The following is a 27,209-nucleotide window of genomic DNA, read 5'->3' as shown; positions in this document are numbered from 1 at the left end:
GGTTCTTACTAGATATAAGACCCTAGAACATGTCTGGTGTTTTGTAATTAGGTGCATAATTATAAAAGACTTACAAGCTATGTAATAATAATGTTAATATTAACTAACTTTAGAGAACTACTTGCCAGGCACTTTAACTCATATTAATCCTCACATGCAAAAAATGTACAGAGGAATTAAAGTTCCAGTGGATAAGTGACAGAACTTGGGAACACTCTAGGCCAGTCATGGAAATTAGGATGGATGCCTTCACATACCCACAAGGGCTTCCAGACAGTGTGTGCGTGGGCATCTTGGTTTTCCCAGCACAGTTAGTGTGGGTTTGGGTATGAGATCCTGATGAGCTCTGCACACACAAGCTTTTTGTGTTTCTGGATCTACAAAGCTGTGAGTCTGACCTGGAAAGAATATCTTGAGAGGCCCTGCCTGAGTGGTCTGCCCTCTAGATTCCCAGTTCTGTTCTTTGATTTCCACAATCTATAAGGATCAGGTAAGGACTAGGGAGAACAAGTGCTAAAGTATTAGAGGAAGTCTGCTGAGGACTGAGGCAGTCAAAGAAGGACCTCTACAACCAGATACAGTGACACACCTGTAATCCCAGCAGCTTGGGAGGCCAAGACAGGAGGAGTTCTAAAGTCAGCCTCAGCAATAGTGAGCCCCTCAGGAACTCAGTGAGACCCTGTCTCCAAATAAAATATAATATAGGGCTGGGGATGTGGCTCAATGGTCGAGTGACCCTGAGTTTGATCCCTGGTACACACCCCCACCACAAAAAAAAAGGAGGACCCCTACATGTAATACTTGTATCAGCACTTGTTTTGTTTTGTTTTGTTCTTGTTTTGTTTTCCCATCTTACCTTACTTGGATAGAAATTATTTATAAAAATGAATAAGGAAGTATATAATGGAAGAGAGTCCCATCCTACTCCCCAGGCCTAACTACCATATCCTTGCAAGCTTTATACATAATAGTTTCTTAAATAAGACTATTAGGTAGAGTAGGCTATACTGCTGTAGCAAAGCCCCCAAAATAATGGCCAAAAGATTGTTTCTTTTTCATCTAACATCTAGGTGAATATCTCAGTAGGAAGCTTTTCTTCATGTAGTGATTCAGGCACCTGGCTTGTAACTGTCATTCCTCAGGCTTTACCATCTATGGCTAAGGCTATGTCTCCCAGGTTCAAGGCAGCAGGAGGGATAAAGACGTTGAAAAGGCATGAGAACTCCTCTTTACAGGCCCCAGCTGAGAAGTGGCGTATGGCTCCTGCTCACATAGCACTGGCCAGCAGATATAGCTTATGTCCAGAATGAAGAGCAGAATTGTAGGATATAGTTAGTGATCTTGGCCACAATGAGGTATTTTTTTAATATATACATATTCTATGCCATAAATTTTAAACTGTTAAAAACTCAAAATACTGCGAGACATGGTAGTGCACACCTACCATGTAATCCCAGTGACTTGGGATGCTGAGGCAGGAGGCCAGCCTCAGCAACTGAGCAAGACCCTGTCTCAAAACAAAAAACAAGAAGAGCTGGAGACATAGCTCAGTGATAAAGTTCCCCTGGGCTCAAATCCAGCATAATAAATAAATAAACTGCCACTTTTATCACTGTAGAATCACCAATTTATATTATTTTTAACTACTCTAGTTAATTACAGAGCCAAATCATCAAAAATATTATGCCATCCTGAGGTGGCCTTTTAAGAGGTCTCTTGTCTAATGCCCACTGTATCAAGGGCACTGAGGCACTCAAAGGACTAACAGTAGAATCCAAGGTTGGTTTCTAAAGAGTGAACAAAGGCCCCAAAGAAGAACTATACAGGCCATGTTTGATAACAGGTGACCAAGTTAATTAGGATGAGAAGTCTGAAAATTGAAGCAATATGATATGAAGTAGTGGAGAACATGATTGTAACCTACAGGCTACATTCCTTGAGAGAAGTACATTTCTTGAGGAAATTGATGGGGTTTCATTTTTTTTTTTTTTTTAAGAACAAGATGAACTGAGTAATAGTAAATGTACTAGTTTATCAGATTGCTAAGACAAATTCTCAGTTCAAAGGGCAGAAGGAAATGGTCTGATTAATTTTAAATATTAGAGTAACATTGTAAACACTGTAACATGAAAGGAATACCTGCTATGCTTAAGGAAGCTGTCCTTTTTTCTGGTTCTATGCTTCAGGTCAACTTATCTGCCAAGTGTAGGTCAGATGAGACCTAGTGGGTTTTGGGCTTTTTTTCCCTTGGTGCTAGGAGTTGAACCCAGGCTCTTGCAGGTGCTGGGCAAGCACCCTACTACTGAGCTGTATCCCAGGCCCTGAGATCAAGTATTTCAATGTTACTCTTCCTTTTCTTTGTGGTGCTAGGTCCAGGATCTCATGGATGTTAGGCAAACACTCTGCCACTGAGCTGAGCTACATCCTAACCCTTATTTTATTTTGAAGCAGGTTCTCACTAAATCACCCAGGCTGGCTTCAAACTTGCAATCCTGCAGCCTCAGCCAACCTAATAGCTGAGATTGTGGAGTGCACTGCCAGGTCCAGAACCAAATTTCTTTTTTTATTTCCATCTCTCTCCCTCTTTTTTTTTCCCCCAGCACTAGGATTAAATTCAGGGGCACTCTACCACTGAGTTACATCCCCATCCCTTTTTAATTTCTATTTTGAGACAAGGTCTTGCTAAGTGGCTGAGACTAGTTTCAAACTTAAAATCCTCCTGCCTCAGCTTCCTGAGTTGCTGGGATTACAGGTTCAAATTTCATTCTTTTTCTTTCTTCCTTTTTGGCAGTGCTAGGGATCAAACCCAGGGCATCATGATGCTAGGCAAGCACTCTTCCTCTAAGCCACATCCCCAGCCTTCAGATTTCTTATTAAAAGATAAAAAATGTTTGCTGTAATCCCAGCAATTTGGTATTATAAAGCCAGCCTCAGCAATTTAGTGGGGCCCTAAGCAATTTAATGAGATCCCATCTCAAAATAAATAGAAAGGGCTGAGGATGTAGTCCAGTGGTAACGTGCCCCTGGGTTCAGTCCCTGGGATGGATGGATGGATGGATGAATAGATGGATAGATAGATAGATGGATGGATGGATTAAAAAAAAAAGGGGGTCTTGGGTTATAGTTCAGTGATAGAGCACTTGCCTAGCACATGTGAGGCACTGGGTTCCATCCCCAGCACCACATAAAAATAAAGTATTGTGTTCTTCTACAACTAAAAATATTTTTTAAATAATGAAAATTTTAAAAAGGGCTGGGGCTGTAGCTCAGTGGTAGAGTGCTTGCATACCATCCAAGAGACCCTGGATTTGATCACCAGTACAGGAGGGTTACAAGTTTGAAGACAGCCCTGTCAACTTGGTAAGACCATGTCTCAAAAAATAAAAAGGGCTAGGAGTGCATCTCAGTGGTAGGGCAACCCCTGGGTTCAATCCCCAGCACCAAAAAATAAAGAAGGTGGTGGTGGCATTATGACAAGATGAATCTGAAACTTAAAAGGAAGCTCTCAAGTCAAACAAATTTGGAAGCAAACTGAAAGGGCCCTCATTCCCCCTTGGCTCTTTATATGCTGGCACAGCCTCATGTCGGGAGCCTTTCTCTGGAGTGAGGTAATAAAATACACCGAATATTACTCTGATCTTTCAGGCCTAGATATTACCTTTGGCCTTGATAAAACCCTCCAGGCTCCAACAGAGTGGAACAAGAACACAAGTGCATCAACAAGATGATGCAACCGGCGGCAAGGAAGAAATCAGAACAGCCCGATCTGACCTTCGCAACATCTACGAACAGCACTTCTATTTCAGGGCTAGTGAGTAAATCCCAGAGGGGAGCCAGTGACAGGAAAGAAGAAAACAGAATATAATTGTCTGCTTGCACACATCACAGTGTGCTAGGTACCTTACTCAGAACTGAGCAAGATTGGATAGCTCCAACCATTGGGACAACCACTGAGACAAGCCTTTGATTAGAGATTCCCATTAGGCAATGTCATGAGTGAGCAGGTATTTTTTGGACAGCACAAAAGTATTCCATTCTTCTCCTTATGTGGGGAACCAGGTGCTATCAAGACTCCCAGCAAGTCAAGAGATGGGTTTCAAAGTGGACTGACACGCAGTCTGTCAAGCCACAGGTAGCTCACTGGCAGAATGACAGAAATGGAAAAAGCTGAGGGCCTCTGAGAATGCAGTTTTTTTCAAACTGCCCCTAAATAGGATGGAAATGTTTTATGATTTGTCAGAAATAAGTTAGTAAAGCCTGGAGAAAAACAGACTTTGAAATTGCATTTGGTGCTAATAACCACTAATGGCTTTTTTTGTTTGTTTTGCTTTTGGTACTGGGGATTGAACACAGAGGTACTTTACCACTGAGCCACATCTCCAGCCCTTTTTAAAATTGTTTTTCTTGAGACATGTCTCACTAAGTTGCTAAGGCTGGTCTTGAACTTGTGATCCCAAGTCTCTGGGTACTAATGGCTTTTGAAGTTACAGGCTCAAATGTTCTATATGGGAGATTTAACCCCAAACAAAGGGAATTCCTGGTACTTTAAAATAAAGTACTTGCTATTCTTAGAACTTCACCTATACCTGGAATACTACCCCCCTCCTTTTTTTTTTTTTTTTTGGTACTGGGGATTGAACCCAGGGGCACTTTACCACTAAGGAACAGCCCCATCCCTTCTGAGACAGGGTCTCACTAAGTGCTCAGGGCCTTGCTAAATTGCTGAGGCTGGCCTCAAATTTGTGATCATCCTGTCTCAGCTTCTGAAGTCACTGGGCTTATAGGCATGAACTACTACTGTCCCTGGTTTGGAATACCAGCCTATTGTAAACAAAGCTGAACTATTACTAGAGATTTAAACTAGAGGGGAAAAAAAAAAAAATGCCAGGGTTAATTCAGACCATTTGGAGTAAGCAGAAAAGCTCTCTCATTCCTAACCTTTAAGAGACTGTAATTTAGGTAAATTAATTTGGTTACTACTAATTACATACAGAAATTCGAATATTATTTACTGCATTTAACTCCCAGAGACTATACAACCTCAATAATCATGTGTTTTGACCTATCTAAAAATCAGCTCTTTGCTCACTTATATCCAGTCTCCAAAATAAGTTTGATACATTAAGGAAAGAGTGTAAAACCCAAGTAGACTATTCTAGTTTACTTTAGAGTCCCAGCCAAGACTCTGCCAACCAACCCTGTCTGTCTCCTTCCTCCTCATCTATTCTACTCTTTTGTTGTCTCTATACCTGTAGAGACTGTGACCGAAGAAGACAGAAGCAGGGACAGTGGTACTGGGTGCTCAAGGATGGAAGGTGACCCTGGGGATGTAGGCCATTCACTCCAGACACGTCTGTCTACCATACACTAGAGTTAGCCTCAAGATCAAATGATACAAGCATGGTGTTAACAGATACTTTTGTATGAATATTATGATTGAGTGTGTAAAAAAAAATTAGCTCAACATTTGTCTAGCGTGTCTTGAGGCTCTGGGTTAAATCCCCAGCACCAAGAAAAAAAAATTAGCTCAAGATAGTAACTGAGATGACTTGAAACACTAGCTGTATGTTTCCACTAATTGGTTTTCCAGTTACATCGTCCTTGTCTAGGGAGGGTATCAACTCTGTGGATGGGCTTAGTAACATGTCCCTCTGCATCAAACTCAAGTCAACCCACTAAACACCTCTGGATTCAGGAGAGCCAACTCAGGCTTTCCCAGGCAGACTAATTTGATGGCACCCTAGCAATCTGATTCCAGCACAGGCACAGGTGGAAGTAAGAGTTCCTCTGGCTCCATAAATCACATACTCACTTTCCCTTGTTCAGAAGAAGACTGCTGAGCTTCTCTAAAAACAAAAGATCTGCTAGGTAAACATGTTGACAACATTTTAAGCTTTCCAAGATCAAACCAGGGGAAGAGACAGAAATAATCCCTGGGGATAAAGAACTACCATTTATGCTGCGCGCAGTGCATAATGCCTGTAATCCCAGCAGTTTGGGAGGCTGAGGCAGGAGGATCACAAATTCAAAGCCAGCCTCAACAACTTAGTTAGTCCCTAAGCAATTTAGTGAGACCCTGTCTCAAATAAAAAATAAAAATGGGCTAGGATTGTTAACACAGTTAAGCATCCCTGGGTTCAATCCCTGGTACCAAAACAAAACAAACCCTTTACAGCATGTAATTCTTAAAAATTCTTATATTCCACCTTGTTTCAGAAAGGATTTAAAAGGAGACACAACATGCTGGTGACTACAGCTAGGCTAGTTACCAGTCAGCCCTGATGTGCCCCTACCCCAGACCCTAGCCTAACATCCTGGTGAGTCTGCCCAGAAACCTCAAACCAGATATTCTGCATTCCACATTGCTCTGGGCTGAAAGGAGAGTACACACTGAATGGCCTCCATTAGTCAAGTGCTACAGTGCATGAAAGGGAAAGAATCCCTGCCCTCTGTCCCCTGACTTCCTGGAAGAGATTTCTAACTAAATTCAATGTCTGAACCTGTCATACCGTACACAATTGTTTAAATGAGCTAACAAGGAAAGGCCTGCCACATACTAGGGATTTCAGATTACAACTGGATGAGGCCATCTTTGTGGTTTTTCTTCCCCACAGTTCCCTCTTTCCTTGAAACTGATGTAACCTAAGACTTCCCAAAACTTGTTTGTAATATGACTTTTTTTTTTTGGTACTGGGGATTGAACACAGGGGTACTTAACCACTAAGCCACATCCCCAGCCCTTTCTATATTTTATTTAGAGACAGGGTCTTGGTAAGTTGCTTAGGACCTCATTGGAATTGCTGAGGCTGGCTTTGAACTTGTGATTCTCCTGACTCAGCTTCCCAAGTCGCTGGAATTATAGGCACGTGCCACCACACCTGGCTGACTATGCCATCTGGATAAAAACAGAATTTTTGGTGAAAAGGCGCAAGTACAGGCCCACTGATTTCTCATTGAGATGGTTCCTAAAGAGTTCATCTTGAGTGGGTGTGGTGGTGCACTCCTGTAATCCCAGCCTCTTGGAACACTGGGTGCAAAAAAAAAAAAAAAGGTCCACCTGAATTTTCTACATTCCCTATCAAAGATTATAAAGGCAAGGACATTAACTCTTGGAACACCAATCCTCTGAGTGCCCTAAACACAATGCCACACCCTGCTCTGTCAACTTTTGGGTCACAAAGGCAGAAGTTTCCCATTTCTACTATTTCTATTCATTAGTCCTTTCTTGAATTGGGGAGGAAGCCAGGTAAATTCCATCTTCTCTTTTCTTTCTTTTTTTTTTTTCTTTTTTTGATATATTGGGGATTTAACCCAAGGGCACTGTACCACTGAGCTACATCCCAGTCCCCCTATTTTTTTGAGACAGGGTCTCCCGAAGTTGCTGAGGAAGACCTGGAGAGTGGCAAACATTAAAATGTCGTCAGCATGTCACAAGTTCCCTGAGCCTATGGTGCACCAAGAGGACTGTGGAAAGATGTGGCGAGAAGAATGGGCAAGTCCTTACTAAATTGCTGAGGCTGGCCTCAAACTTGCAACCTTCCTGCCTCAGCCTCCTAAGCCACTAGGACTACAGACTCCATTTTCTCTTTCAATCTGAGCACCACCATACCTATTTTATACCTCCTCAATACCAGATAAAGAAAATTTATTCAAAGAATAAATAATTTAAATCAACCACTGTAATCCCTTAAGTGCTAACTCTGAATTGTGTCATTTGGATGCTAAAGGAATAATGCAGCACCTGTCTAAAACAACTAGATCATTCATTATTACCTATTTACTTTCTGGTTTAAGAACATGTTTCAAAAAGTGGGCAGTAGGACTGGAGGTATAGTTCAGTTGTGGAACACTTGTTGCTCACCTGGGTTTGATCCCCAACATCACAAAAAACAAGAGGGGTGTTGGGCATGATGGCACACACCTGTAATCCTAGTGACTCAGGAGGCTGAGGCAGGAGGATCACAAATTGGAGACCAGACTCAGCAATTTAGTGAGGCCCTAAGCAACTTAGTGAAACACTGTCTCAAAATAAAAAATATAAAGGACTGGAGATGTGGCTCAATGGTAAGGTACCTCCAAGTTCAATCCCCAGTACCAAAAAAATCAAAAAACAAAAAACAAACAAAACACAAAAGGGTAATAACTAGCCATTATTACCTGCTAACATTTAGCTTGAATGAATCTATTAACTGGTAGTCAGTTAACTCTTCCAAGAATTAAAGTTTGATATATGATGGTTATCCTTTGAGTCATGCATTCTTAAAAATCTGGGAAACCAGTGACTTCTGAGTAGCGAATCATTGAGAGAAAGGAAATAGTGATCTGGGAAAATCCCATGGGTCTCAGTGTTACCAGTGAAAGCTATGCTGCTTTGCCCCTTTTCTTCCTTCAACCCAAGTTTACTGTGTGCTCACTGTGTGCCTGGCACTCAGCATGCTAAGTCCTGGGGATACAGAGATGAGGTATGGGGCTCAGAGCCTGATGAGAAGACGGGCAGGGAAAATGGCAGTCCAGTCCAGGTTCATCTGCTGTGACCCATGCGCACAGGGTGCGAAGGGAAGAAAGATGAGAAGGATAGAGCCAGGAGGACTTTTCAGAAGAGGATATATCTGAGTCTTGACCGTATAGGCCAAGAATAAAAGAGGGGAGAAGTGCTTTTGAGAAAAGGCACATAATACTTCAGCCCTACAGAATAGTTCACAAGATCCCTGAGCCCATGGTGCACCAGGAAGGCTGTGGAGCAATGTGGGCAGGACCCAGATCATACTGCAGTGGGGAGGTAAGATTTCAAGTGAGGAAGTGAAAAATCAAATCAGCATTTTAGATCTAGTGCTCATATAATAATGTGGAGAAAACAGATTCCAGCATTAGTGGAGGTATATGCAGGGCAGATAAAAGGTCTGCCTCCAGCTTTCTGGCTCTGTTACCTCCTGAGATTAAAGACACAGGGAGCCAGACATGATAATTTGTGCCTGTAGTGCCAGCGCTGAGGCAGAAGGGCAATTTGAGTTTAGGAGTTCCAGGCCAGTCTGGGCAACAGTGAGACCCTGTCTCAAAAATATAAAAGAGAAAGACACTGGGGAAGGAAGTGAAGAAGATGAAAGAGAAGCTGTTTTGGATTTGTTGGCATTGAGGTGTTAGGGACTCTTCTGCTGAAAACATGTAGACATGGAAACAAGTCAGTAGATCAATTCTAGGCAATACTCAATGGCTGATAATAACACTTCACCTGGGAGCCATCTTCTGGAAATATTAACACCTAGGGCCAGTTCCTATGGAAGAGGACGGACGAAGCTACCTTCCCTGAACATAGATGGCAGGCATCTTGCTCCAGTTTGCAAAACTACCATCTGAAATAAGATATGAAAAATATGTTTTCCTCCAGGTAAAGCTGATCAACTTTGGCTTTTGACATAAGTCGTCAACTCCAATTTCTATGATTCAGTAATCATGCACTTTGTATGATAAAAAGTACTGTCAAGTTCTCTTTCTTGAGGCTTGGTTATTGTTTACCATGGAAACATTTTGTAATGGATTGTTTCTGCTTGGCTAAATAAAAAGATGAGCTGTCCATGGTCTGTACAGTCTCTTAGCAGATTGCCTGTGATATCACATTCTGGTTTAATGCTTCTTCAGTAACAAAGTGTTTTCTTTCTCTACCTTTGTGGAGAGGTTTTCCATATTGGGAAAATTTGATATTTGAAATTAACTTATTTTAAGTATAATAATGATATTGTGGTTAAGTTTTAAAGAATTTCTCTATTTTGAAGATACAGAATGAAACTTTTGCACAATAAATAATCCAATGTCTGTACTTTGCTTCAAAATGCTCTGGAGGTCAGTAAAAAATGCGACTGACAATGACTGATGCTGGGTGAGGGATACATAGAGTTGGTTATGTTATTGTCTACTGTCATTATGTTTGAATACTTCCATAATAAAAAAAATGAAAAAGAGGAGGTACATGGAAGACACCTAGTATACAGTAGGTTTGGAGCTGGGTGGAGAAATGAGTGCTAGAGATAAAACTCTGAAAGGCATCAGAACACAGGACATACAGCTATGGAATGAACAGACCAACTAAGTATAAACAAGAGGATCAAAGACAGATTTCAGAAAACGCCAATGTGAAATGGGTAGGCAGAAAGAGAGGACTTATCTCTTTTTTTTCTGAATTAAATTGAAGAGTTAAAAACAGAGGAGAGCAGCATCCTTTTCAATATGGAAGTAATATGGATAAGTGTATCAAAATGATACACTTAGGTGTATCATTTGACATTCAGCTTAATGTCAAGTAAGGTAAATGCCCCTTACATGAAAAAGCAGGTAGCTGGGGATCTCAGCATAACTAATTTTATTCCAATGATGGCTCAGGAAGGTGGTTCTAAAGTAACAGAATAACTGGACAATAGCTAAGGCCAAGGGAGCTGGCAGATGGGCAAATTTGTATTCTTAATTATTGAAGAAACAGGTTAGTAGATCAAGTTGAGTTACAAGGAAGAGAAAGGATAACAGCTGGAGCAAGAACCCTTACAAAGGCAGAAGGGGATGGGATCTAGAACACAGGAGGATGCGGCTGAGGGTTCTCTAATGTCTGTTCCTGTCAACAGATTTTTAGCTAGGTTTATGACCTTTTTTTTTTTTTGGATATCGAACCTAAGGGCACTTTACACTAAGCTACATCCCCAGCACTTTTTACTTTGAGATGGGGTCTCACTAGGTTGCTGAATCTGGCCTCCAACCTGCTATCCTCCTGCTTTTAGGATTACAGGTGAGCACGACCACACCCATCAAAAACTCTTAATTGAATAAATTCACCAGCTTCCCTCAAAACTGGATGTGGTCATGTGACCAGTTCTGGCTAACAGGAAAGGCAGAAGTGTCCTGCAGCAACTTCTTGGGAAGGAAAAAGTTCTTGCTTTATCCTCTTTTTTCATTCTTCCATCTTGTGCCAGATTAAGTGGAGGTCTTGCCAATAGCACAAGTTAGGATTCTAAAGTCTGAATGAACAAAGCCACCAAACCAGTTCTGAATTACTTTTCTCCAAACCGTTTGAGTTTAAAATGAACTACTTTTCTTAAGCCATTGATATTTTAGGTTCTTACCATATGTAATCTTATCTAAAGCTGGGATTAGACTCATACTTTAAGGAAGATGAACAAAAAGAATTTCTGTCAATGCAAGTAATTTGGAGGATGAGAGGAAGAAAGTAGAGAATTCATACTCAAGTCAGAAAAACAGGGGCTTGAGGATTATGGGTAATTTGCAAGAGCTGTCATGGAAAATGTGAGAAGAGTGTGCTAGGAACACACAATATCTTCAGAAGAAGCTGGCCTGACTGTACATTTCTGATGGTGTTACTCTGATTTCTTCCGCCTCAGTCAAAGCTGAGAAGGCAGCTCACTGGGCCCGCCAGAGGTTCAGGTTGTATGTGGCAGGAAATGAAGCTCTTGCTGACCTCATGACCTTGGGAATGTTTCCTAGCCTCTTCAGGCTCTACTTCTTTCCTCTCTCCCCGAGCCTTTTACAAATCAAAACAAGGTACTAAATAAGTTGGAAAAGAAGTGTCAAAACATGGCACTTGTGTCCCCAAGAAGCCAGAACCTCAAGTAACCCTCCTTGTTCTTAATAGAATCTATTTCAAAAATTTTGTTATTTTTAATTATGGTAAAAATCACAAAACAAAATTCTCCATGTTAACGATTAAGTATAAGGTTCAGTAGCATTCAGGTTATTCAGGTCATCATGTAACCATCACCACTGCCATCCATATCCAGGATTTTTCATCTTGCAGAACTAAAACCCTGTACCCAGTAAGCAATAATTCCCTTTTTTTCCCATTCCAAAATCCCTGGAAACCACCATTCTACTTCCTTTCTGTATAAATTTGAATAGTCTAGAAACCTTATATATTGCATGGTCATTGCACACATTGCCATTTCTGGTTCTTAATTCTGGAAATCACCTTCTGAAGTTTCTGAGGTCGACTGCTGGTTGGTATAGTCTTTATGAGATTCCACTGTGGGATACCATGACCAGGGCCAAAAAAAAAGGTGCAAAAGGTAACGGTGCAGCCCATCTATTTCACCTTCATATACTTGCAAAATAGATTCTGTATTCAGGTATGGCTCTATGAACAAATGAACATGTGGATAGAAGGCTGTATCATTTGCTTTTGATGAGTACAGGAACCTCAGATGATACAGAACAGATTCATTCTAAAAGTCAAGAAAACCACTGAGTTGGATCAAGCTAGAAGGAGGTAATATTACTCTTCTACAAGTGTCAAACGAGTGATCAATGAAGTGAGAAATAGGAAGGAAACATTTTTTAAAAGTGTTCTTTACTGGGAATATAGTTCTAAAACATTTGTTCATATTGCTTTCATTATTCTTATGTTATTACCAGATGACAATAAATGCTGTGGAATTGGTTTTATTTAAAAAAAGAAAAAGAAACCTCATAAGTGAAATCATACAGTACTTGTCTTTGTGACTGGCTTGTTTTACGTAATATAATGCTTTCGAGGTTCATCCACATCACAGCATATGTTAAAACTCCCTGCCTTTTAAAGACTGACTAATATTCTGTTGTATACCTACCATCTTGTTTATCTATCCATTCGTCTATGGACACTTGGGTGGCTTCCACCTTTTGACAATCATGGATAAAGCTGGGCATACAATTATCTCCTCAAGATTCTGCTTCCAGTTCTTTTGGGTATATACCCAGGAATGGAACTGCTGGATCACATGGTAATTCTATTTAAAAATTTTTGAGCAGTCACCATGTTGTCTTCCATAGTAATTACACCACTGCACATTCCTACGAATAGTGCCCAAGACTTCTAGTTTCTCCACATCCTCTCTAACACTTCAACACTCGTTTTCTGGTGTTTGTGATGATAGTCATCTTAATGGCTGTGAGGTGGTCATGATTTGCTTTTTTACAAATTATGAAAAGAGGTAATTGAAAATGTCTAGCATAGTGTCTGAAAGATGGAAAATGTTAGATATCTAACAACTTTGAAGTAAGAGGTATAAGTTATATCCTTTGCTACCTTTATAAATGGGAAAGACATTGAAACTTACCAAATCCCAAGAGTATAATAGATATACCCATTTTCTGGTACAGCATCAATGATGTAAGCTTTTACTAAGGCATTATAAATTATTGTAATGTATTCATTTTCTAAGAGGAATGTGCAATATAAAGGAAAACTGGAAAACAAAGCTGAACCCAAAGAAACAGGTTACTATTAGTGACAATCCAAGTAGGATGAGAGTGAGGGAAACTAAAAGAGATGCCACGTCTCAATTCAGGCCTTCGTTCTATTTCTCCACTCGAAGTGATCCATCTCCCAAGGTCAGTGTAGCTCAGATGAAGTCCAAAGCAGTGCACTGGTTTGGTGTTTTGTTGGATCCTGCTATGGTCTGAATGTGTCATCTCCAAAGCACGTGTCAGAAATTTAATGCACAATACATCAGTGTTGAGAGGTGGGGCCTAATAGGAAGAGTTCAGGTCCTGAGGGCACCACCATCATGAATGGATGAAATGCTAATTATAAAAGAATTTGGGCCTGCAAATTCAGTCTCTTGCTCTTTCTTGCCATGTGATGCCTTTCAGTATGTTATGATGCACCAAGTAGGCCCTTGATCTTGGACTTCCCAGCCTCCAGAACCAAAAGCCTTTATAAGTTCTTTATAAATTGTCCAGTCTCAGGTATTGTGTTATAGACACATAAAGTGGACTAAGATAGGAAAAATAAAGTCAATTTGCTAGACATCTTTTTAAAACAACAGATTATCTCATATGAGCAAGGCACTGGGTTCAATCCCCAGCACACAGACACAAGGAAAAAAAAAAAAAAAGAAGTCAAAATAAAAGTTAGAAAAAAAAAGCATATCCAATTAGCTTTACAATCAGAGGAATTCAGAACTGTACTGATCTTGCTGGGCATGGTAGTGCATGCCTGCAATCCCAGCGACTTGGGAGGGTGAGGCACAACGATTCCAAGTTCCAGGTCAGCCTCAGCAACTTAGCAAGTCCCTAAGCAACTTAGCACAACCCTATCACAAAATAAAAAATAAAAAGGGCTGGGGATGTAGCTCAGTAGTAGAACACCCCTGGGTTCAATCCCTGGTACCAATAAAAAAACAACAAAACAAACAAACACTTTACTAATCTTATTCCAATCCCTTAGCTTACAATGAAATACTCAGAACATAGACTAAATTTTTTTTTCATTTTTTTGTTTTGGTCATTCTGTTTTTATTTCCTCTTTACTGTAAAGACAAGACTATGTCCAATAGAAGGAAGTGAGTAGCAGAAGCAAAGGTTTGCTTGGTCATACACCCCCCACACTCCCTTACAAAATATCACTGACAGATGCTGTTGAGTCAACCTAGAAACCAATTTTTGTCTCATAGGCTTATGAATACTATTCAAACAGCACCTCAAAAATACTAGATTCATCTCTTTTCCTAATGCCCCAAATAAACAAGAAGTTAAAAACTGGCAGTCTAAGATCCCGATCTATCAACAGACATGATTTGTAAAGTATACGGTGTTTTTATTATGTTATTTTTCACAGTATAAAAATAAAACAAATATATCAAACTTGTAATGAATATGCACTTTAATATTCAAGTCACAAAAATAGACCAGTACTATAACTCAGAAGTTCCACATATCCTTAGCATCAAGACTGCCTACCTAATCTTTGGTTATTATAATTAAGATATAATTCACATACCATAAAATTCACCCTTTTAGAAATTACAATTCAAGGATTTTTAAAATATCAACAGCCAGGCATGATGGCACACATCTGTAATCCCAGTTTTCAGGAGGCTGAGGCAGGAGGATCACAAGTTTGAGGTCAGGCTCAGCAAGTTAGCAAGACCCCGTCTCAAAATAAAAAATAATCTGGGGATGGGGCTCTGTGGGTAAGTGTCCCTTGGTTCAATCCCCAGTACTCTTTCCCCTGACAAAAAAAGTACATATGTATACACACACACATACACACACATATATATACACATACACACATATATATTCACAAAGTAGTACAAACATCAACACTACCCATTCAAGAACAACTTCATCATACTACAAAAGAAACTTGTACCCATATGCAGTCACTCCCCATTGCCCTCAGCCCCTGAGAATCAATAATCAATTTTTCCTACAGATTTGCCTATTCTAGATATTGCATATGGAATCAAATCTATGGCCTTTTGTGTCTGCATTCCTGACATACTTAGTATAATATTTTCAAGTTTTGTCCATATTGTCGTATGAATTAGTACTTTATTCCCTTTATGGCTGAATACTCCATTGTTTGAATATATCATTTTTGTTACCCATTTATCAGTTGTTGGAAATTTGAATTAAAAATTTTTTTTTTCAATACTGGGGATGGAACCAGGGGTGCGCTTCCACTGAAACTGCTTTTTATTTTTTATTTTGAGAGAATTGTCATTGTTCCATCTGTCGGAGCGGCAAATAAATCATTGCTTAGAACTCCATAGTTTTTGACAGCAGATTGCCACTTTGGGGAATCTTTCCCAGCAATGTTGCTGAAAGACACACCCATTTGCAGGTGGCCACTGTTAATGGGAAGATTCCATGTCTGGTATGGAATTTACGAATTCCATAGCTTCGTATTCTGATGCCTGCTGCCCTGGGGTGGAAGAAACATGGGCTCATTCAATAGCTTTGAGGCGCCAGCTTCCCTCAAGTAGATAAGCCCCAATTACACTTGTTTATCTTGAAGAAATTTTTCTCTTTCAATAAATCCCTTTGATGTGCTTCCCTACAAATAAAAGATGGCAGGCTTTTCTTCTTTGTTAGAGAGATCAGACATTTAAGGTCTGATCCACCCACCAGGCCCCCACCATGTCTTTGTCTTTATTTCTAAATATTTCTTCAGACCTTTAATTTTCTCAGCCAGTTCACACCTCCATTTGGCTTACTGATCCCTTGCTGTGTCCCTTGCAGAGACATTGATTGTTCTGGTAGTTCCCTAGAAGGCCCCACTTGCACAGCTTTCTTTATTTGACCAACACAAGTCCAGAACTTGAAGATATCTTTAAGCTTATTAAGACTTTAGCTGCTATTTTCAGAAGTCACATTAGGGAACATGATGGTTCAAAAATCAAAGTACCGCCAGGTATGGTGGTGCATGCCTGTAATCCTAGCAGCTCAGGAGGCTGAGGCAGGAGGATCGCAGGTTGGAAGCAATCTAGTGAGATCCTGTCTCAAAATAAAAATTAAAAGGGCTGGGATGTCGCTCAGTGATTAAGTGCCCTTGGGCTCAATCTTTGGTACCAAAAAAAAAAAAAAAAAGTAACAACTGAACAGGGAACTGCTGAAATGAAAATGAATTAAGATACGGTCCCAGATTAAAGGTCAAAGAAACTATAACCTGGGTTTCACTAACTGACAAGAAGACTGTGTCCAACATTGGTGGTGGGGAGGAAGCTTTAAAAAGAACAAAAATTTATGATCAAGGTCCTGAAGAGAGAAAACTCTGAACATTCAGTCCTTGTGGTAACTTGTTTCTTATTGGAACTTGTAAACTGGTTTATCAGTTAAGATCTTTAAATTGCAAGCAACAGAAACCTGTTCTGCCTAATTTAGCAAAAAAACAAAATAATTAAATTTGGGTCATTTCCAGAATCTCTGGATTTTGCGTTTTTTTGTTTTTCGTTTTTGCAGTGCTGAGGCTTGAACCAAGAGCCTTGCACATATAAGCTAGGCACATCTACGACTGAGTTACACCCCCAGCCCTATTCCCACAATCTTAAAGAATGTCTGAATCAGGTACAGTAGCACTTTACTGAAATTCCAGCTACTCAGGAGGCTAAGGCAGGAGAATTTTTAAATTCAAGTCCAGCCTAGACAATTTAGCAAGACCCTATCTCAAAAATAAGCCAGGCTGGACATGGTGGAACACACCTGTAATCCCAATGACTCGAGAGGTTGAGGCAGGAGGATCACGAGTTCAAACCCAGCCTCAGCAATTTAGCGAGGCCCTGAGCAACTCACTGAGATGTGGCTAAGTGGTTAAGTACCCCTGGGTTCAATCCCTGGTACCAAAAAAAACAAAAAAACCAAACCAAACCAAACAAAACAAAACAAAAACAGGCCAGGCACAAGTTCAGTGATAAAGCACTTGTCTAGCATGCATAAAGTCCTGGGTTCAATCCCCAGCTCTGAAACAAACAAAAAAGCCAGCCATGGGAAAAATTGCCCTGTAATCCCAAAGACTGAGGAGGCTGAGGTAGGAGGATCACAAGTTTGAGGTCAGCCTCAGCAATTTAGCAAGATCCTGTCTCACAAGAAAAAAATAAAAAGGGCTATGGATGAAGCTCAGTAATACAGCACCCCTGGGCTCAATCCCTAGTACAGCAATTAATTAATCAATTAATTAAAAGTCTGGTGTGGTGGCATATACCTATAACCCTAGCTACTTGAAAGGCTGAGACAAAAGGATCAGATTTGAGGCCCGCTTTGGGAACTTAGGAAGACCCCATCTCAAAATAAAAAACAGGTCTGGGGATCTAAAATCAGTGGTAAAGTGCCTCTGAGTTCAATCCCCAGTACTGCAATAATAAATATTATAATAATTAATAAATAATAAAAAATAAAAGGGATAGGGATTTAGCTCAGTGGCACTCCTGTGTTCAAAAACCAATACTGCTAAATAAATAAAATCCAAGTCTGTTTAAATGCCCATTGCCAAGAATAAGGACCCCCACTCCTTCAACAACCAAACACACACTGCTAAATGGTCCAGTGAAGGTACTATTGCTGCTGTGGCCTCCACTACCAAAGAAAGAAGAAAGAATTCCTTGCTGACCTTTATTCTTGAATTTGATATGGGTACTGTTGGTGGAACCTAGGTCAAGTGGCTGCAGCCTCAGCTTCAGTGAAAACAGGGTAGAATGTGAGGAAGTAAGTATAAGAGGCAGGAGAGGGTCAAAGTATGGAGGATCTACCCTGTTGGTTGGTAAGTTGTGGAACAAACACCACTAGTGGTTGGAAGACATGCACCCAGATGTAAAAGCATTCTAACTAAAATGTGCTAGAGTAAATCTTGAGACTTCGTAGTTTATTATAGGGGCAGGCATATTTTAATTTAAAGGCATGAAGCTTTAAAGCCAATATTAAGAAAAACACTGCCAGGCATGGTGGCGCACACCTGTAATCCCAGCAGCTCAGGAGGTTGATGCAGGAGGATTGAATGTTCAAAGTCAGCCTCAGCAATTTAGCAAGGCCCTAAGCAACTCAGCAAGTTGTCTCTAAATAATATATAAAAAAGGGCTGGGGATGTGGCTCAGTGGTTAAGCACCCCTGGGTTCAATCCCTGGTACAAAAAAGAAAAGAACAAAACAAAATTAAAATAATAATAAAATAAATAACACAAGCATGGCTACATTTAAAAGAAAGCCGGGCTGGGGATATAGCTCAGTTGGTAGAGTGCTTGCCTTGCAAGCCTGAGGCCCTTAGTTTGATCCCCAGCACCAAAAAAAAAAAAAAAAAGAAAGAAAGAAAGAAAGAAAAGAAAGCCATGGGGCTGGCAAGGTAGCTTAGCCTAGCATGCATGAGGCCCTATTTTCAATCCCCACCTCTGGGAAAAAAAAAAAGAAAGGAAGCCAGCTAGTCATGGGAAGAATACAGTCAGATTAGCATTTTAGAAATACCAATTTGGAGTTGCTATGGACAGGTAGATTCCTTTGGTGGGTCCTACTGGTGAACCCCAGGCCCAGGCCATGGAGGGGATGCTGCTGCTGCTGCCCTCTACCAGCCAACCAGTCCTCCTTGGGGAGGCCTGTGTCTACAGCAGTTGCTATTGAAAATATTTGGAAGTTCTGTAAATACATCAAAATCCACAACCAGTATCCTTTGGAAGAGTGTTATGCTGTCTTCATATCAAATGAGAGGAAGATGATACCTAGCTGGAAACTGCAGGTGGGACTGGAAATAGACTGTGATCTGGGAAGTTTAGAGTAATACATGCAGATTCCTATCTGCAGAACTTGGCTTCCAACTGAGCTCACATGAAAGGTTCCAGTAGGAACTGCAGAGAGTCTCCTCTACCACACCCCTGCACTGAAACTGGAGACTCAAAATGAACTTGAATGATTTCATCAGCATGGATCCTGAAGTAGGATGGGGCTCTATCTATATACTGTCTGAATCTGTACATCAGTTTAGCAGCAACTACTGAATTTGACATCAAGATGTGGAACTATGCAGAAATTCTAGGACATGGACAAGCCATTCTTTCATTTAGAACACCAAACATTATGGTACAATTGGGTTGGAGTTACATTTTTCTCCTGATTCAAGATTCAATTGATTGGAAACATGAGTGAACAAAAATATCAGTGAAATAAATAAAACCTTTTTTGGGCTGGGGCTGTAGCTTGATGGTAGAACACGTGCTGAGCATTTGTGAGACTTGGGTTCAATTCCCAGCACCACAATAATATAAAATAAAATGCAGACTTTTCGATATGTTAAGGTGAAACTCAGTATAGCATGTAATTGCTAGGCTATTCTTGTGGCTCATTTGCTAAAACACGCGATGACTTATATGGGTGACAGCTCTTGTTAAGATAGAGGTATGAACTTAAGATAGAGGTATCCATTTGTCTGCTCTGGATATTTCCTGTCTCTTCAATGGCACTGTAAACTTCTTGTGGACAGGGCCATGCCTTGTGGTTCTGTCAATCTCTGATGCCCATAAAAGGTGACCATAAAATATTTCTAGGGACAGAGCTGCTGCCTGGGAAGAGATAATACTGTGAGCTGAATCAGCAATAAGTATTAGACTTTTTGGACTATGACATTAAAAAAAAGGTTGAAGTTCTATTAGGCTGAGTGATATTTGCCCTATTTGGAAATGATTTTAAATAAAATAGATTTAAAACTAGTTTTGTTTTGAAGATTTTGTGTTGCTCTTAATGATTCAAAACACCTAAGAAAGTCTTACTCAAAGATGAGAACCATTGCTCAAAGTTCTGCAGATAGGAACATATCACATCTACCTTCTTGAAGATGCCTTGAAAATGTAGCTTGTAAAATTCCAAATAAAAGATATTTAGCATTAAACTGGAAAAAAGAAAAGAAAAGAAATACCCCTCTGGTAGCACTGAAGAGGTTAAATTGATGCAGGAAAAAAGAGGACATGAGACGCCATTTGAAAGTTACCAGGTGTAAGAAGAGGAACAAAAGTTGAGCAGTGTTATTATGGAGAAGGAATCTAATCATTTAGGAGATAAGATCAACAAAATGAGGTGGTCAACAGACTTAAGAAACAAAGGGAAAGACAAGAGAATTGTGATGGTCTTTGAATTGACTTGAGTACTAGATAATGATGACGTGTGAAACAGACAATGACAGGACAGCAGGAGAGGTAGATTTGAGAGAGAAGATAAAATGAACTTTTAACATGATGGCTTTGACATATCCATTTAACAGTGAACTACTTAGAACAAAGGTGGAGGAGTGAACTTGACTTTCTAGAGGAAGGTCAGAGTTGTTAAGAGTAAGGGGGGAGTGGCCGGGTCAGGTGGCTGAGGCAGGAGGATTGCAAGTTCAAGGCCAGCCTCAGCAAAAGCTAGGTGCTAAGCAACTCAGATCCTGTCTCTAAATAAAATACAAAATAGCGCTGGGGATGTGGCTCAGTGGTTGAGTGCCCCTGAGTTCAATCCCTGGTAAACCTCCCCAACAAAAAAAAGAGTAAGTGGGGAGTGAATGAGATTGGTCACACAAGGCATTCATCAGAAAATGACAGGAATAAAACTGGGGACCTCAACATGAAGGTTAGGAAGAAGATCCCCCCCCAATTTGATGCAGAAAGGAGGCCAGGAGAGTGTAGTATTGGCTATCAAAGGAAAATATTTAGCAACAAAGCAGTCAGTTGGGTGATAAGAAATATAGCAAAGGGCTGGGGTTGTGGCTCAGTGGTAGAGTGCTTGCCTGGCATGTGTGAGGCACTGAGTTAGAGCCTCAGTACCACATATAAATAAATGAATAAATTAAAAATCCACCAACATCTAAAAATATGCTTTAAAAAAAAAAAAGAAAGAAAGAAATATAGCAAAATAAACGCTGACAAATCTGAGCTTGTTCCAGGTAGTTTTGAGGCAGGAGAACAGGTTAGAATGGACCGGCAGAAAACTTGGGCTCCTTCAAAGTCAGGTTTCTATTCAGCAGGGTTGCGAACTTACAGACACAAACAAGGCCTCATCCAGGTCAGGCTGACTCCTATGTAAGCAGAAAAAATTATAATGGACCCTCATCAAAACAAGGGGGCATAGTAACATGATTGGACCAAAGAGCACATGAAGAGCTCATGGACTCTGAGTGCCTTTCCCAGGGTTAGGTAGGAGACCAGCTTCCTTAACCCTATAGATTCATATAAACCCCTAGACAATAGCTACTCTTCAGTATCCCTCTCTTGGGACCCTTACCCTTTGGGAGTTCTGCTTTCTTCCATTACTCTAATAAATTCTGTTACTTTGCTCTCACCCTGTGTCCATGGATTTCATTCTTCAGATTCATGAGACAAATTTGCTCCATGCTAGTTTCAGAAGAATGGCAGGAAGGAAGTCAGGCGAAAGCATCACCATCATACAACTAAACCTATGACTCCTAAAGTCCCCTGCCAACCACTGGAAGCAAATACAGATGCCTGAACTCACTTATTAATCTGTCCCAAATGAATAGCTCTCTTACTTAAGATTCTTATGTTTAAACAACTATCTCAGGTACTCTTATCAGCAGTTCTTGTGGAAGCAAACCAGATTCTTGGTTCTCAACTGGTCTCAACCAAAGAGATTCTATTCTATTTGTTGGAGTGTAGAGTGGATTAGGAAGAATAAATGTCATTAGCTTGATTAAGAGGAACCAGAATAACTTACAAATGACTTTCTGAACTCCAGGACCTGTGGCCTGGTCAGAAGCAAGCTCATTTGGACAGCTTTCTCAGTGACTATCACTTCTTCAGTAGCACAGTTGAGTCAAATTACCATAATTAAAAAGATAGAGATGTAGAGCATTAATCTTAGCTTACAACTATCTGCCCACAGGACATTCACTCTAATTCTAATGATAAAAAGACAAACTGCCATGGATATCAGAGCTAACTAGAATCAGGAGCACATGGACTGCCTCTGAGCTTTGCCAGAGTCATCTCTCTTCATTTCTGCTAGGCCCTCTTAATGTACTAAAATAAATGGCTACGTACAAGAAACACCATGTCCTTACTGAGCCCAGAGAAATGGAAAAACAAGTCCAGACAGTAAGTCAAATACATTCACCCAGGAAGACAGAAAGTATACCTGACACCATAGCAACACAGCAGGGCAGCCAGTGGCATCAGAACAAAAGGTAAGAACAAAGGAATTCAGGAAAATTACCTTCTCCAGGCTTCCCCTGCTCCCTACTCATGACTTGAAATTTGACCCATGTGCTTGAAGGTAGTAAGTTATTTTGGTACTGTTAAGGAACAGAGCTAATGAAACTGCTCATGGTACTTTTCTCCAACATATTCCAGGAAATTAGCCAAAACCACGTGCTGGAAATCTGCTGAGTGCCACAATCTTATTAATATGCAATGAGATTCTATTTTGGACAGCTGGTGATACTGGCCTACCAATCAGCAGCTGGGTAAGAATATAATTATATAACTAAAAATATTTGGAAAAAATGAAAAGGAAGGCAAAATAAACTGAAGCTTTACTATTACTTCAGATTGGAAGTTTAAAGGGGAAGAAGTAGCAGAGGGAATATTTAAAGGAAAAGGGCCTCCCTCAGGTTGGAGTGGAAAACTACCAAGAGATGGGACAGAAAAGGAAGTCTAAATAAAGGAAACTGTTATAAATGTGCCGCTTCCCTCTAAAAAGAGGTTTAACCTGTTTCTGGTGAGGGTTTCTTGAAGACAGGACCTGGAGACAACACAGCCATTTGAGCAATGCCTGGCCCAGTTTGTCAGATGGGCTGCAGAGATTTATCCAGTATTTAAAAATAGTGATTACCAGAGATTGTTGTTCAGTGTAAAATGAATCTTTTGAAAAGGCAGAGTGTATACAAGCTATTTTAAGAGGCAGTATCTTCATTAATAAGCAGGAATAAAAACCTCCTCCCAAGCCAGGCACAGTGGCACATGCATGTATCCAATGACTCAGTAGGCTGAAGCAGGAGGACTGCAAGTTCAAAGCCAGCCTCAGCAACTTATTGAGACCATCTTAAAATAAAAAATAAAAAGGGGCTAGAGATGTAGCTCAGTGGTAAAACACTCTGGGTTCAATTCCCAGTACCAAAAATAAATAAATAAATAAAATCAAAAACCTCCTTCCATTAGATACCTATGACACATTAAAAGAAGACCAGGGTTGGGGGTGTAGCTCAGTGATAGAGCATTTGCCTAGGGATGTGAGTTCCTGGGTTGGATCCCTAGCACTATAAAAAATAAAAATAAAAATACCAAATCTTAGAAGTTTATCTTCCCCTTTGGCAGTGAACTTGGTGAATTATTAAAATGACTAGGAAGGAGACACTACTGAAGAAGAAACTGCAATTATTGAACAGAGAAGAATTTTGAATATTCAATCTCAGTCATCATATCCATATAAAGGTGGAGGTATATGAAGGACACTTCAACTTTAGATGATTTCAGTGACTTCATTATTCCTGTGGTTTTGGGAAGGAGATGACTGATCCTTGAAATGGGCTTAGCAGAGATTTTAGAGGAAAAGTAGGGAGCGAATTTGTACTCCACCCAGATTCTGTGATCCCATCTCCAGATTGCCCTGCTGCCACACATTTGGAATTTACAGCACCAGAAAAAATATGTAAGTGGAGGAAATGGCCTTGAGTAGTAGCCAGAAACATTTGGGTTAGCTATAAGGAAGAACCTTCCTATCCATAAAGCTACTGAAAATTGGTACCCTTTTACTAAAAGATGCCATTACTATACAAATGGCATTTATCTTTAGATAAGATCTACTTCCGGTTCTAAAAACTTAAAGTACTATCCTAATTACAAGACTGCAACTTTTAAAAATGGTTACTTAAGGTGTTTGTAAAAATGCATATATCTGTCAGGCATGGTGGCGCACTCCTGTCATACCTCCAACTCAGGAGGCTGAAGCAGGAGGATGGCAAGTTTGAGGTCAGTCTGGGCAACTTAGCGAGACCCTGTCTAAAAATTGAAAAAAAAAAAAAAAAAACTCTGGGGATTTAACTCAGTGGTAGAGCACACCCTAGGTTCAATCCCCAGTACCACAGGGGAATAAGAAGGAAAAAGAAGGAAGAAAGAAGAAAGAAAGAGAAAAAAAAGAAAAATGCACATATCTGGGTCCCACCTCATACCCAATGAACCAGACTCTTCCATGGAGTAGCCTAGGAACCTATATTTTAAACAAGTAACCCAGGTGATTTTCTATCAGGTGTGTTTGAAAAACACAGACGTAAGCCCTGCTTACAGTAATGCAAAACCATTAACCCAGAGAGGAAATGAATTTGAAAAGAGGAAACTGTTGAGACTGATGATTCATAAACACCTCAAGACTGAGTTATGAAAGTTAGAATTTTACAGGGAAGTGTTGAGTGCAGTTAAAGCTGAAGCAAGGCCAGGCATGATGGTGCATGCCTGTAATCCCAGCAACTCAGGAGTTGAGGCAGGAGGATCACAAGTTCAAAGCCAGCCTCAGCAACCTAGCAACGCTCTAAGCAACTTAATGACACCCTGTCTCAAAATAAAAACTAAAAAGAAATGGGGATGTAGCACAGTGGTAAAGCACCCCGGGTTAAATCCCCAATACCCCACCAAAGAAATGCTAGAGCAAGCATTCTCAGCACCCTAATGTGTCCATTAGCAGTTTGTCCCAGGCCCAGCCTCACTTCACCCCCGGCCTTCCACACCTTCTCTTTATTGCAACTTTTCCTGAAGACTCCTTGATAGATTTTAAACTGCAGATGTAATTCAAAGAACAGGAGATAGATGTGGTAGACTGTTCCCAAGTACAAGGCTGACACTTGATATAAGAGATAAGACTCCAAGCCTGACACAGTGGCACACACTTGAAATCCCAGCAACTGGAGGCCAAGGTAGGAGATCACAAGTTTCAGGACAATCTCAGCAACTTAGCAAAAAAAGCCCTATAGCCAAAAAATAGAAAGGGCTGGGATGTAGCTCAGTGGTAGAGCACTCCTGGGTTCAATCTCCAGTACCACAAGAGAGAGAGAGAGAGAGAGAGAGACTTCAAAGTCTTATCAGTCCTGTACAAACATAAAATCCAGCCACTTACCCAAATCAGAGAGTCTTTTCAGCAAGCCAGCTTCTCTAACAGCAGCTGGACCATATTCCACTCCTTTTCTTTTCTGTGAATCACACAAATTACACAGTTAGATGGAAGGAAAGATGGGGGGGGCAACACACACACACACACTCTTTAGTTCACAAAAAATACAGAACTCTGCAATACTACACTTGGTTCCCAATAGTCTCCTCTGAAAACCTGACAGAACATCAGCCCTTCCATCTATTACTTCCACCAATGATGTCTAGTCGTTTCATCTAATCTCTACACGGAAGGCGAGGGAAACAACTCCATTCCTGGAAGTAAATCAACCTTCCTAGTGCCTCCTGCCAGTAGGGTCAAGAGAGCCAAAACGGGAGGGGCTGAGCCAGGTTAGGAGCTGGTGGTTGGGCATGTGTGGCTGTGTGGCTGGCTGGGGCCAGGGACCGGGCCACTAGTGAGTGAGCCCTCCACGACTGCAGGTTTCTTTCATTGAAGAGAGAACAAAACAGCCCCTCCTGCCCTCCCGCCTCAGGAGAAAACAGGGCCAATTGCTTTCCCGGTTAATGCTTTCTGGAAGAATGGATCCTCATCTTAATTCTCGGTCGCTCTCTGCACCTCCCCGCCGATTTTCCACTGGGCTTTGCGGCGGGTTTCGCCTTCCTCGGCCCCTCCATGGAGCCCTCTTCCTCCTTCCCTCCCCTCCATCACCCCAGGCCGGGGCTACCGTTCCTCGCTCCTTCTGGGGAGGCCGCAGAAGCCCGCCCTCTCGTTGCCCGCGGCCCTCGCACCACCCAGCGCGACCTCCAGGCCCCGCTTCTCTCCCTCGCTCCCTCTTCATCTCGGTCCCGGGAAATCCCACGTGTTCTCCCGGTGCCCAATCACGGGAAACCGCCGGCTCTCGCCCTCACCGTTGCCCCATCCTCTCCTCGCCTCACCTCCTGGCCCCCAGCACCCCACCGCCGCTTTCCCCAGGTTCCCGGAGCCGGGATATCCCGCCCCACGGTGTCGGGTCCCAGCTCTCACCTGTCCCTGAGAGAAAGGGGCTCCTATCACAGCCACAGAGTGGACGGATTTCTTCAAGACAGAATGCACTTGCGTCCGAAGAAGACGCGACAAGCTGCTCCTCAAAGACATGATCGGCTGCGCCGGGATGGCCAAGGCAGAAGTGTTTCGGTGCTGCTGGCGGCCTCGAATGAGTGCCACCGCCTGCCGCAGCGCTTACCTATTGGCGCGAGCCGGGCCGCACCGCCCCGTGACGTCACCGCCACCTAGGCCCCGCCCCCGCCACGCCGCTCGCGCCCCCAACCAGCCCCCGGCACACCTTCCCCTTAAGCCCCGCCCACTACTCCTCTGGGCCTGGGGGCACGCCTACGATGACATCATTCCACCCTGGCGATCGCGTTTTGCCAGGGACAAGCCCCTGCTGCGGATTCCACGAAGGCAGGCAGTAACAAGGGCGGACCAATAAAAGCGCGGTGACAGGTGTGTCCTTTCATGGGAAGTGGCCAGCCCTCCCCAAATTCATGAAATGGGTGGAATTTACGAACCGACAGTTTGGACGATCGCTGCTCTTCATACACATGCACGCCCGGCAGATGCTAACTCTACCCAGGGGTTGGCTGGGCTGCGCTGTCCCTGGGGTCTGACTGGACTCCACGTGACTGGCTACCCTAGACAAAGCCAGCATCCATCTGCTTTGTTCCATCTCGAAGTTTAATGTCCTAGAATCACACACTACACGACTAGAAGATCAGATATTGATTAAAACCCTCTGACTCTGGCATGTTTACATTCACCTACCTTATGGAGAGTTTAGAATTTACCAAGCAATTGCCTTCTAGATGTTTTCAATTCGTTACCTAAATAACGGGAGTGGTTAATAAAACC

At 41.6% G+C, this 27,209-nt stretch overlaps 2 protein-coding genes and 1 pseudogene across 3 annotated transcripts in view; 2 read left to right on the top strand and 1 right to left on the bottom strand.

The window, feature by feature from the left end:
* The window catches only part of Vti1b (vesicle transport through interaction with t-SNAREs 1B), a 38,022-nt gene extending 30,010 nt beyond the window's left edge, over window positions 1-8,012 (top strand). Inside the window, exon 7 of one of the 2 annotated variants that reach the window (XM_047540671.1) lies at window positions 7,367-8,012. The gene's annotated coding sequence lies outside the window, so the exon portion shown is untranslated. Of the gene's footprint in view, window positions 1-3,645; window positions 3,665-7,366 lie in introns of those variants that run through there. The other variant, XM_047540670.1, reaches the window with a different exon arrangement.
* Window positions 1-26,540, bottom strand: part of Arg2 (arginase 2) — a 45,176-nt gene extending 18,636 nt beyond the window's left edge. Inside the window, exons 1-2 of the mRNA XM_047540666.1 lie at window positions 26,346-26,540; window positions 25,329-25,401 (exon numbers count right to left, since the gene is read on the bottom strand). Coding sequence (XP_047396622.1) covers window positions 25,329-25,401; window positions 26,346-26,456 — 184 coding nt within the window. The 5' untranslated portion in view covers window positions 26,457-26,540. The remainder of the gene's footprint in view (window positions 1-25,328; window positions 25,402-26,345) is intronic.
* Window positions 1,351-19,934, top strand: LOC124974027 (protein N-terminal glutamine amidohydrolase-like; annotated as a pseudogene).
* Window positions 26,541-27,209: the final 669 nt, after the last annotated feature.

This window comes from Sciurus carolinensis, chromosome 2 (assembly GCF_902686445.1).
Source record: "Sciurus carolinensis chromosome 2, mSciCar1.2, whole genome shotgun sequence".
Classification (NCBI taxonomy): Eukaryota; Metazoa; Chordata; class Mammalia; order Rodentia; family Sciuridae; genus Sciurus; species Sciurus carolinensis.
The sequence above is the reverse complement of the archived record's forward strand: the minus strand, read 5'-3'. Positions and strand labels throughout refer to the sequence as shown.